This window comes from Protobothrops mucrosquamatus, unplaced genomic scaffold (genome assembly GCF_001527695.2).
Source record: "Protobothrops mucrosquamatus isolate PMUCROS unplaced genomic scaffold, P.Mucros_1.0 scaffold3379, whole genome shotgun sequence".
Lineage (NCBI taxonomy): Eukaryota > Metazoa > Chordata > Lepidosauria > Squamata > Viperidae > Protobothrops > Protobothrops mucrosquamatus.
The window spans coordinates 8,805-21,939 of record NW_015389362.1 but is presented as its reverse complement, the minus strand read 5'-3'; the positions used below and the strand labels follow the sequence as shown (position 1 = coordinate 21,939).

The window sequence follows — 13,135 nt, the reverse complement described above, 5'->3', positions numbered from 1 at the left end:
AGTTTCTCCTTAGTTCTAGCTTGCTTCTCTCCTTTATTAGTTTCCATCCGTTGCTTCTTGTCCTGCCTTCAGGCGCCTTGGAAAATAGCTTGACATATATATATACATACATACATACATACATATACAGTATGTATATGTGTGTGTACATACATACATATATACATAATTATTCTTAAAATTTGAGTCCCAGGCATATTCATCCTAAAAACTGCTAAAACCATTGATCTCTGGGACGAGAAAACTTTATTAAAAACTAAGCTTTTGTCAAACCACTGTTGACGTTATCAAAGTGTGAGCTAGTATCTGGAGGCGCTCATTCTTATAGCTCTTTGGATGTTAACAATCTAGTCATCGAGTGCGTCATAGGTCTACCCACCCCCACCCCCGCTCTCCCATAATTAACTGTATTGATCCTGGTTTGAAGCGGATGCCAGCCGGAATTTGATGCTGGTAACCATTTGTGAATCATTAATGCACAGAGGAGTGTGGCTGGGCCTGCCTTTTCTGAAATCGACAATGATCTCTTTGGTTTTTTCCAGTATTTAAAACGAGGCTCTTTTCCTTACACCAGTTCACCAAACCCTCAACCTCCTTGCGGTAAGCACCCTCGTTGTCGTCATGAATAAGGCCCACTGCTGTTGTATCATCTGCAAACTTCATAATACGGTTGGTGGCAAATATTTATAGGCCAGGGGTCCCCAACCCCTGGGCTGCGCCCACTACCGGGCCGTGGCCTATTCGGAATTGGGCCACGCGAGTGGCTGGCTGGAGCACTTGGCGGCCTAGTTCCTCTTTTCCCCCCTCACCCCCGGTGAGCCGCCAAGCCACAAAAGCTGTGGGCTGCTGCTGTTGTTGTTGTTAATTGCGAAGTCGTGTCCGACCCATCGCGACCCCATGGACAACGTTCCTCCAGGTCTTCCTGTTACAGGCTCTTTAATCCTGCATTCTGCGTCTGACTTAAAGCATCTGATTTTTTTTTCCTTCCCCTTCTGCCTCTGCATTATGATTACTATTCGTTGTAGCCTTGGGTCATTTTAACGGAAAGGAGCAATGTTGTTTGATGTATGCAAAACAGCAGCAGACTAGCAAACATAGGAGACCAGCTTTGGGGGGGGGGGCATCTGAAAGCGCCATTTCTGACCCCGGGCTGTTAGCAAAGCAGCCAATTCATTTGTCTTCTTCCCCCTTCCGACAAAATTCAGATTTCACGTGTTGAAGTTATTTAAAGAAGAAGAAAAAAGCTAGGCTAGGGCATATCCTGAAGGCCCCTTTTTGCAATCCAGAGTAAGGGGGTTGTTTTTCCCTGGGATCCTGACCCATTGAGGCCTGCAAGCCGCGTTCCTTGATAACGTCGGAGCGAAATTGGGGCTGGCTGCAGTGTGGGGAGGGCGCTCCTCAAACAGATGGACCCGTAATTATATCGCGTCGCGCAATTGGAAACGGGAACAGATTAATGCCACGAGCGCAGACCAAAAGAAACGGGGAGAAAGAGGGCTGTTTGAACTTCTTCATGAATAATTTCCAGCCGGTACTGTAGCGTAACCTCGGGGCAAAATAAATAAAACCAAAGCAGAATATTCATTTCCGTCCGTGTTCTTGTTCAAAGAATTAAGAGTTTCAGAGTCAGGAACCTCTGCGGTGATCCAAGGCCGATCTGCTTCGATTCTGATAAATATTTCGTGTGCAACCTTTGCTGATGTGGTTTGCGGGTTGGCTGGTTCATCCGTTTCTTAGCTACCTTGGGATGGAAAGTGTACAAGTCACGATCCCTTCTCGTGAATCTCATCTTCTGAGAAAGAACAGGGATGCAGACAGAGGGGAGATTTTAGAAAGTGAGGAGAATAGAATAGAATAGAAAATAGAATAGAATAGAATAGAATAGAATAGAAAATAAGAATAGGAATAAGAATTAGAATTAGAATACAACAGAATATTCTTAATTCTATTCTATTCTATTCTATTCTATTCTATTCTATTCTATTCTATTCTTTCCTATTCTATTCTAATTCTTATTTATATTCCATTCTGTTCTATTCTGTTCTATTCTATTCTAATTCTTATTTCTATTCTATTCTATTCTATTCTATTCTATTCTATTCTATTCTATTCTATTCTATTCTTTCCTATTCTATTATATTCTATTCTATTCTAATTCTTATTTCTATTCTATTCTATTCTATTCTATTCTATTCTATTCTATTCTATTCTATTCTATTCTTTCCTATTCTATTCTAATTCTTATTTCTATTCTATTCTATTCTATTCTATTCTATTCTATTCTAATTCTAATTCTCATTTCTATTCTATTCTATTCTAATTCTTATTTCTATTCTATTCTATTCTATTCTATTCTATTCTATTCTTTCCTATTCTATTCTAATTCTTATTTCTATTCTATTCTATTCTATTCTATTCTATTCTATTCTATTCTAATTCTAATTCTCATTTCTATTCTATTCTATTCTATTCTAATTCTTATTTCTATTCTATTCTATTCTATTCTATTCTATTCTATTCTATTCTATTCTATTCTATTCTACTTTCAGACAAATGGTTGTCCGATGTCTTTTTTTAAACCTCCAGTATCTAAGTTTCTTGAGCAGGGAGGGGGGGTTGGACTAGAAGACCTCCACGGGTCCCTTCCAACTCCGCCGTTCTGCAAAGTGACTCTGGACAAGTAAAACAAAACACCTCCAGTTCATGGGTGAATCTTCAACGCTCGCTCCTGCACACTGTAGACCATTTTCCCCCCCCTCCGGTGACTTCATGGCTTCTTGTAGCATTATCCCACCGTTGCTATGGTGAACCATCACTAGTGAAGACAGGACCTTCTAGTGGGCGACTGGCGGATGCTATAAATCCCAGCGTGGGAACGGTCATGGTCATATCCACTGACCCTGTGTGCAGTTTGAAAAGAGCATGAAACACATCCGTGGAGAGTAAAAAGGCTGTCATCTCCAATAACGGAAGCCATCAGCCTTTTGATATTAGCCGGTGGGAAACAGAAACTTGCTGGTGGGCTGCCTAGGAGGCATCTGGATGGCTTTTGCAGAAGCAGACTCCTAAAACAGCTGGATCTCTGGCTTCAGGCTGGAGGCTTCAAATCTGAAGTGTTGTGCCTCGCAATCATCAATCCCCTTGGCAAAAGGGAGAGCGGCAGCCATGCTAGCAGTGACCTCTTTGTTCAGAACTGTTGGCTTCTGCAAGCAGACAATGTTTGGGGGGGGGAATATGGGCTCAGCCTCAAACCACGTTTGCTTCCACTCCAATGAACTGAGAGGGAGAGAAGCAGCAAATTGGCACCAGTAACCATCAGCAACTAAATTTCGTTTTTGATGTGTGCCGTTGTGCCCACAGTAAAAAAAAATGACAATAAAGGTTATCTTATCTTATCTTATCTTATCTTATCTCCTATGGATGGAATCAGGCGATTCTAAATAACAGGAGGAGCAATCTACAAATAATAATAATAATAATAGTAGTAGTAGTAGTAGTAGTTAAGTCCGGAGAATAATGGCGCTTGAGACGAAGCATTTCTAACAAGTCTTTATTCTCTGCTTCCAATCTACGAACAACCCGAGCAGAGGCACGCAGGCCTCTATTTATACCTTCTGATCCCCGGGCAAATCCAACCAATCATAAGGCGGTCTTTTCCCGCCTTGCGCATGCGCACAAGGCCGGCGCCACTCAGTCTGGTCCCGGGCAGCTTTTGCAAATGCCCGGGACTCTTGCAACGTCCCGAGCCTGCTTTTGCAGGCTCAGGACACAACAGTAGTAGTAGTAGTAGTAGTAGTAGCAGCAGCAGCAATAATTGTTGTTGTTAATTGCGATGTCGTGTCCAACCCATCGCGACCCCATGGACAACGTTCCTGGAGAAGATAACAAAATACAAAGACCTACAAATAGAAATAGAAAGACTGTGGCAAAGGCAAGCAAAGGTAGTCCCAATAGTAATAGGCGCCTTGGGTGCAATCCCAAAACAACTGGAGCACCACTTGAACACCATTGGCATTGACAAATTCGCCATTAGTCAATTGCAAAAGGCAGCCTTACTAGGAACCGCTTCCATCCTGCGACAATATCTGTAATACCATCAAACATCCACATCTGCCTATCCCAGGTCCTGGGTAAGGACTCGATACTGTAGGTAGACAAAAATGCCAAATCCAGTCTGAACATCTGGCTGACTGTGCGATGATCCATAATAATAATAATAATAATAATAATAATAATAATAATAATAATAATAATAATAATAATAATAAAGTTGGAAGGGACCATGCAAGTCATCTAGTCCAACACCCTGCTCAGGCAGGAAACCCTATACCATTTCGGACAAATGGCTGTCCAGTCTCTTCTTAAAAACTTCCAGTGTAGTCCTTGACTTACGACCACAGTGGAGCCCAAAATTTCGGCTGCTAAGTGAGACAGTTGTTCAGTGACATTATCCTCATTTTATGACCTTTCTCGCCACGGCGGTTAAGTGAATCGCTGCAGTCATTAAGTTAGGAACGCGGTTGTGAAGCGAAACTGGCTTCCCCCCCCATTGACTTTGCTTGTCAGAAGGTCGTAAAAGGAGATCACGTGACTCCAGGACACGGCGACCGTCGTAAATGTGAGTCAGTTGCCAAACGTCTGAATTTTGATCATGCGACCCCCTCAGGGATGCTGCAATGGTCGTAAGTGCAAAAAATGGTCATAAATCCCTTTTTTCAATTGTAAGATTTTAAGATTCACTTAACAATGGTGCTACTAACTCAGGGGTCTTCAAACCTGGCCCTTTGATGACTTGTGGACTTCAACTCCCAGAATTCCTCAGTCAGCGTGCCTGGCTGAGGAATTCTGGGAGTTGAAGTCCACAGATCTTAAAGGCCTTGATCAGGGGTCTTCAAACTTGGCCCTTTTATGACTTGTGGACTTCAACTCCCAGAATTCCTCAACCAGCGTGCTTGGCTGAAGAATTCTGGGAGTTGAAGTCCACAGATCTTAAAGACATTGGTCAAGGGTCTTCAAACTTGGCCCTTTTTTTACTTGTGGACTTCAACTCCCAGAATTCCTCAGCCAGGACTAACTAACTTAACAACTACAGTGGTTCACTTAACAACTGTGGCAAAAAGGGGTCATAAAATGGGTCAAAACCCACTTCACAACTGCCTTGCTTAGCAGCAGAACTTTGTCGTCGTAAGTTGAGGACTACCTGGATTGTCTTAAGTTGCAAACTGCGATTTATAAATTATGGTAGTGGGTTTACAAAAGCCACTTTGCAGCTTAGTGGAATGTGGCTTTCTCAGTTTTGGTCTTCACTTTGGAAAGGATGTGATCTAACTTTTTTTTTTTAAAAAAAAAAATTCTCTATCCATCTTGCTCCCTTGCTTGCTTGCTTGCTTTGTCTTTATGGAGAATAAAATATTCTGATTTCCTGATTCTGAAATTGATTCTGCCGCCTTTAATTGCAGGTTGCCAATTTGGCTTGTTCCATTTCCAATAACGAAGAAGGTGTGAAATTAGTCCGGATGGCAGCAACCCAGATTGATAGCTTATGCCCACAGGTGAGTCTTCTTTATATTATTATTTGGAGAGGGAGGGGAAATCTTTAGAAGTGTCTGTCATATTATTATCTGAAATGGTAGGGTCTTCTGCTTGAGCAGGGGGTTGGACTAGAAGACCTCCAAGGTCCCTTCCAACTCTTTTCCCCCCCTATCTTCTATGTTCTGTTCTCCAAAGCACCTGAAGGCAGGACAAGAAAGAACGGATGGAAACTATTCAAGGAGAAAACCAACCTAGAACTAAGGAGAAACTTCCTGACAGTTAGAACAATTAACCAGTGGAACAACCTGCCTCCAGAAGCAGTGAATGCTCCAACACTGGACGTTTTTAAGAAGAGACTGGACAGCCATTTGTCTGAAATGGCATAGGGTTTCCTGCTTGAGGTTGGACTAGAAGACCTCCAAAGTCCCTTCCAACTCTGTTATTCTGTTGTTCCTAAAGAGCAAAATACATTTCCTGTGGAAAATAACCAGAATCATATGAATTTTGAGCTCTTCATTAGCATGCTTCTTTGTTTACAATGCCGCTTCGGTGTGATTGATGCTCTGCAGCTTTCACGTCTGCAACATAACCCACAATAAAAACACAATAAAAATCAGTAAAAGACGTCAGTGCAGAACAGTGTTCACGGCACTGCGTCTTACTAAGGGCAACAATATCAATCAATTTTATTTACACATACAAATAATTTATAGGCTACCTGACTTCCAGTGAAGCCAGGTGGCTTACAGTTAAAAAAATAAGAAGAATTTGATAAAAGGAAAAAAAAAATCATAAGCAGCTTGGAGAGAGTCGTGTAAACAAGTAAAAACAAACAAACATCTAATTTGGGTTCAATTATTAACCTGCTCCCCAAATCTAGAAGAATACTCAGATCTTCAGCAACTTCCATCCAGATCTCTAGAAAAATGTCATTCCAGAGGACAGATGGAAAAGATCTGGGTCCTAAGCCCCCCTAGATAATACTGCTGAATTGTTGGAAGAGACTCTAGAAAGAGTGCAGAGAAGAGTAACAAAGATGATCAGAGGACTGGAGGCTAAAATGTATAAAGAACAATTGCTGGAATTAAGTACGTCTCATTTAATGAAAAGAAGGACGAGGGGGGACAGGATAGCAGCTGTTCCAGTATCTCAGGGGCTGCCCCAAAGAAGAGGGAGTCAAGCTATTCTCCAAAGCACCTGAAGGCAGGACAAGAAGCAACGGATGGAAACGAATCAAGGAGAGAAGCAACCTAGAACTAAGGAGAAATTTCTTGACAGTTAGAACAATTAACCAGTGGAACAACCTGCCTCCAGAAGCGGTGAATGCTCCAACAGTGGAAGTTTTTTAAGAAGAGACTGGACAGCCATTTGTCTGAAATGGTATAGGGTTTCCTGCCTGAGCAGGGGGTTGGACTAGATGACCTCCAAGATCCCTTCTAACTCTATTATTATTGTTGTTGTTGCTTGATGCGATCGTGTAAGGTGCTCACTATGCGCAACTCTACTGGATGGAAGAAACATCTGGAGAAAGGAAGTCCCTCAAATCTTGTCCCCGAATGTGGAATCTTGTCCAAATGTGCTTTTCAAAAGGCAACTGGACTTTCTTGTTTCTTTGTTTTTTTTTTAATTATTATTTTTTTCCTTGAAGACATTTCACTTCTCATCTAAGCAGCTTCTTCAGTTCTGACTGAATGGTGGAGGGCGGAAGGATTTATATCCCCTGCAGTCCTCTAGTCGTTTGCACTCTCTCTGAGAATCGTTGAGGCCCATTGGAGGTTTATCTGTGCCCTCAGGGTCACCAGAATAGTGTAAATGGGTGTGGAACCCTCTTGGAACTGATGAAGTCCATAACCTGAAAACCATAACCTGGATGACTGAGAATCTCCATAGATATTTAATAAATGAGTTCTTCCCTCTTTAGCAGGGGTCCCCAAACCTGGCCACCTCAAGGCTTGTGGACTTCAACTCCCAGAATTCCTCAGCCAGCCCAACCCGGCCACTTGAAGGCTTGTGGACTTCAACTCCCAGAATTCCTCAGCCAGCTCAACCCGGCCACTTGAAGGCTTGTGGACTTCAACTCCCAGAATTCCTCAGCCAGCCAAACCTGGCCACTGAAGGCTTGTGGACTTCAATTCCCAGAATTCCTCAGCCAGCCAAACCCGGCCACTTGAAGGCTGGTGGACTTCAACTCCCAGAATTCCTCAGCCAGCCATGCTGGCTGGCTGAGGAATTCTGGGAGTTGAAGTCCACCAGCCTTCAAGTGGCCGGGTTTGGAGCTCCCTTGCCCTTGAGAACGGGATGTCCTGTTACTGCTATTCACAAGAACCCTTTCCATCTTGTAGGTGATAAATGCAGCTTTGACCTTGGCTGCCAGACCTCAGAGCAAAGTGGCCCAAGACAATATGGATGTCTTCAAAGACCAGTGGGAGAAGCAGGTGCGAGTCCTCACCGAGGCCGTGGATGACATCACCTCTGTGGACGATTTCCTGTCCGTCTCAGGTATTTCGCTGGAAATATTGGTCGCTGAGTATAGGAGTCGTACAGAAGAGCGGGCAGAACATTGAAGGATGATAGGGAAGAGCCAGGTTTTAAATCCATACCTGGCCATAAAGCTCAGGAGATCATTTTGGCCCACTCCCTATATCTGAGCCCAACGCAGGAATACACGTAATCCTCGACTTACAATGGGTTGCTTAGCGATTGTTCATAGTTACGACAGTCACCCCCAAAAGGATGGGACCAGCTTATCTAAGGGACCGTCTCTTGCCAGTCACATCCAGGGGACCCACTAGAACAGGGAGGCAAAGAATGTTGTGGGTCCCGTCCCCTAAGGAGTTACACCTGGCGGGACCCCAAAGAAAGGCCTTCTCCGTGGTGGCTCCCTCTCTCCGGAACATCATCCCTGCAGAGATTAGATTGGCCCTTGACTCTGACACTCTTGTGGAAGGTCCTGAAGATGTGTGTTCTGCCAGCAGGCCTGGGGAACCCAGAGTAGGATGGAGCCCATTAAATGGCTGGCATGAGTGTGTGTTGTCGCCGGGATGAGTGGCTGTGTGTGTGTGTGTGTTTTATTTTTATTTTTTCTGCTTTGTGTTTGTCTTATTTGTAAGCCGCCTAATGTCGCGGCGAGCAAATAGGTGGTCCTTGACTTACAACAGTTCATTTAGTGACCGTTCAAAGTTCAAAACAGCACGGAGAAAAGCGATTTATGACCTTTTTTCCCACACGACCATTGCAGGTCACGTGATCAAAATGCAGACGCTGGGCACCTGACTCGTATTTATGACAGTCGCAGTTTCCCGGGGGGGTGAGATGTCACGTGACCCCTTTTGCGACCTCCTGACAAGCAAAGGCAAGGGGGGAAAGCTGGATTCAGTTAGCAACCGGATTACTAAGTTAGCACTTGCGGCGGTTCACTTAACAACTGCGGCAAGAAAGGCCATAAAACGGGGCAAAGCTCGCTTAACAGCTGTTCTCGCTTAGCAGCACAAATTTTGGGCCCTGACTCAACAGCTGCAGTGTTTCGTTTAACAACTTTGGCAAGAAAGAAAGGTCGTAAAACGGGGCAAAATTTTACTCTCTCGCTGAGGGACGGGAATTTTGCGATCGTAAGTCGAGGACCCACCTGTATCTTTGACGGAACCCTATTTATGAATCTCCTGGGCCATGTTTTGTTACAGAAAACCACATCCTGGAGGATGTCAATAAATGTGTGATTGCGCTGCAAGAAGGTGATGTTGACACCTTGGATAGAACCGCCGGGGCGATTCGAGGCCGTGCTGCCCGGGTGATCCACATCATCAATGCCGAGATGGAAAATTATGAAGCCGGGGTTTACACCGAGAAAGTGTTAGAAGCCACAAAGCTGCTTTCTGAGACAGGTAAGTGTGTGGGTAGCAAATATACTGTGAATTATGATTCAGAAGCTTTCGTTTTGTGACACCTGGATTAACTGGTAAAATAGGGAAGAGTCTGCACTGGTCCTCTTCCATACATCTCCTCTCCTGATTTGGCCTCAACAAGGTGCTAAAAATTTGTATTTCCCTTAGGCCAGGGGTAGGCAACCTTGGCTCTGTTATGACTCGTGGACTTCAACTCCCAGAATTCCTGAGCCAGCCATGCTGAGGGGAAAGGGAGAGGTTTCCAAGCTGAGCCATGCTGACTCAGGAATTCTGGGAATTGAAGTCCACGAGTCATGAAGGGGCCTAGGCCTAGGCCAGAGGTAGGCAACCTTGGCTCTTTTATGACTGGTGGACTTCAACTCCCAGAATTCCTGAGCCAGCCATGCTGAGGGGAAAGGGAGAGGTTTCAAAGCTGAGCCATGCTGGCTCAGGAATTCTGGGAGTTGAAGTCCACCAGTCATAAAAGAGCCAAGGTTGCCTATCCCTGCCTTAGGCGTTGTGAGATGGATTTTCACAAGACCCGGATATGGGTTGTATTGTGTTGTGCGGGGTGTCGTTCGTTACATTTGCTACTTGGTTGTTTTGTTTTGAATGGTGGTTTCCTTCCCCGAACAAGACAGCTAACGGGAGACCGTATCCGTTGAATTCAACCGACAAATTAGCTTTCATTTTTCATTAGATCAAATCATAGGGACTGAGTGGCGTGTGTCGGGCGTAGCTTGGCGTATTCTTCTGGAACTGCCCAAAATATTTCATCGTTGCTTATTAATAATTCTGAGACTTCTAATCCTCCTGGGCTTGAACATTCGTGTCCCCAACGCTTTGCTCTAAAAACAAAAATAAACGGATTGGATTTTGAAGGGCTTGGCTAAGAGGACAAAATGGCAAAGTTCTGTATTGTTGCTATAAAAACTACATGTAGCTGAAGTCTGTAGAAGTCAAATTTGACTCAGTTTCCTTCCTTCCTTTGTTCTTCCCTTTCTTCCTCCCTTCCTTTCCCTTCCCTTCCTCCATCCATCCATCGGTTTCTTCTTTCTTTCCTTCCTTCCCTTCCATCTATCCAACACTCCCATCCCTACTTCCTTCATTCCTTCTTCCCTCCCTCCCCTTTTCTCCATCCATCCATCCATCCATCCATTCATCCATCCATCCATCCCTCTCTTCCATCTTTCCTTTTCTTCCATCCATGTATCATTCCCTTCCTTCCTTGCTTGCTTCTTTCCTGCCTCCTTCCACTTCTCATCATCCCTTCCACTCCCCTTCCCATCTGTCAGTCCATCCATCCTTCCATCCATCCATCCATCCATCCATCCATCCATCCATCCATCCATCCATCCATCCATCCCTCTCTTCCTTGTTTCCTTTCCTTCCATCCATGTATCATTCCCTTCCTTCCTTCCTTCCTTCCTTCCTTCCTTCCTTCCTTCCTTCCTTCCTTCCTTCCTTCTTTCCTCCCTCCTTCCACTTCTCTTCTCATCATCCCTTCCACTCCCCTTCCCATCCATCCATCCATCCATCCATCCATCCATCTCTCTCTTCCTTCTTTTCCTTCCTTCCTTTCATCCATCCATTGCTCCCTTCCTCCCTCCCTCCCTCCCTTCTTCCTTCCTCCCTCCTTCCCTCCCTCCCCCCTATTTTGATATGAACTTGATGTTTGATGAATTAAACAGAATTAAAAGCAGGCAGTTCACCACACCAAAGGACCCTTTTCTCCTTCCTCAGTAGCACATCCAGGAGAGAAAGGCGTTGTCTCTAACAGAGTGACTTTTTCAGCCAGAGAATAATGGAAGGAGCCATTCAGCTAAACCACACAAACAGAAGTTTTTTTCTTCTCTCTGTTGCCTTAAAAAAAAAGTAATCAAGGGCTTTGTAACCTATTTGCTCTATCATTCAGAAATGAACTATTTCCCTGCCGACACTCCTATTGCTTCTGACCACTGTGATTGTGCGTGCGTATTGCCGAATTGCAATACATGCGTACACTTATTGTATATTTATTATTAAATTTCCTAATGTGTTAAAATAGTTAAAATGTACCTGATGGGCTCTTCTAAAAGTGGCCTTACGTAAGTTGTAGGAACCATAGTTTAAAAGGAAGTTAGCAAGCCTACCAATGGGACCTGGTGATTAGTCACAAGTGGGAAGGTCTAGAAACCAGGATCCTTGCCTTCTTATTGGTGAATGAGGAGGAGTTTTTGGGTTTTGTGGGCAGGACGTATCCTTAACCATACAGGTAATCTTTGTGTCAAGGCTGCTAACATCGGATGTTTTTGCATTGACAACAGTTGGCGATGTAGCCATTTTCCTCTTTTCATTTTTAGAGTTAGATGATGCTGGGGAGGGATGGGGAATGTACATGAGAGTCCCAGCTAGACATAACAACACTGAACCTAGCGTGAGAACCAAGGTTGTTGAAATAAGAGATGATAAGAATTGGCGGGCTGGAGAACTGGAGGGAAAGCCTGCATTTCAAACTAATTGGGGAATGTGATTTATGACTGTTAATTGGAGGAGGGAATTGTGCTATGTGCTAAGGGGAGGGGAATTCAGTTTTTGGCTTCGATTATGTTAGTGCCGGAAGTTATGCTACTCGAATTTTACATTTGAATATTTAAAAAGCAATGTGGTAACTGGGTTACAATAGTTCAATAACAAAATCTTAGTGCAAATCTCAGGTTACAACATCAAATATTTCTTCTCTTTTTCCCTTAACATTTACTGTCTCATATTCAGGTTGGTACATTTCTAATTATATCAACTCAATAAGAACATCATTATTACATTTATCAATACATTTTTAGCTGATACATACCTTAATTAAATTCAGTCTTCATAAACAATCCGTATCCTGTTATTAATTTTTACTCCATTTTTAATTTTTTATCAATATTCCAATTTAACCTTTGATATTTATAATTTTCAGACTTTGGATAACCGACATTTCCCTTATCTCACTTCATAACAAACTATAATATCCAAAATACACATTTTATCTATTTGAATGTAATCTTGTCCTATTTCCTAAGTGTTATCTATTTCCCACCATATTAAATCATCTACTTAATATCACAACATCCCCTTTAATAAATCAAAACCATTATATATATTGCCTGGGTTAATCAATAAATCCAACATATTCATAATACTTAACTTTCTTTTCCATTTTAGGTCTAATTTTTAAATATTAAGCCGATAAAAATCCTTATTTTCAACTAGTTTCCAAATATTATAAATCTAATAACCAAAATTCCCCCTGTCTCAACATCTCCCTTTAACCCTGTAATTGGCAATATAAAATCCCCTCTAATGGCAACGGACTCATATTTATGACGGTTGCAGGGTCCCCCGGATCACGTGATCCCCTTTTGCGACCTTCAGACAAGCAAGGTCAGATTCACTTAAAAACTGCAGCGATTCGCTTAACGACTGTGGCAAAGAAAGGTCATGAAACGAGGCAAAACTCCCTTAACACCTTTCTCATGGAGCGATGGAAAATTTGGGGCTCAGTTGCGGTCGTACGCCGAGGACTCTCTGAGCATTTTCTCTTTTGACGATTCGAATGGATGATTTGATGATTTGAATTGACCCACCATTAAGACTTCACAAATAAATTGGAGGTATTACACCTCTACGTACCTCTGCAAGTTTGTCTCCGGGGTTAATTTTATTCCTTATCATTCTTTCTGGCTGTTCTCTCTTAT

The 13,135-nt window shown here is 43.2% G+C and overlaps 1 protein-coding gene across 1 annotated transcript in view; it reads left to right on the top strand.

Moving 5' to 3' along the window:
• LOC107297558 (catenin alpha-2-like) overlaps positions 1–9,413 on the top strand; it is a gene marked incomplete at both ends in the record, with an annotated part of 69,579 nt that extends 60,166 nt beyond the window's left edge. The window contains 3 exons of the mRNA XM_015826919.1: positions 5,460–5,552; positions 7,875–8,031; positions 9,213–9,413. Of these exons, the coding sequence (XP_015682405.1) occupies positions 5,460–5,552; positions 7,875–8,031; positions 9,213–9,413 (451 nt within the window). The remainder of the gene's footprint in view (positions 1–5,459; positions 5,553–7,874; positions 8,032–9,212) is intronic.
• Between the last annotated feature and the right edge of the window lie 3,722 nt (positions 9,414–13,135).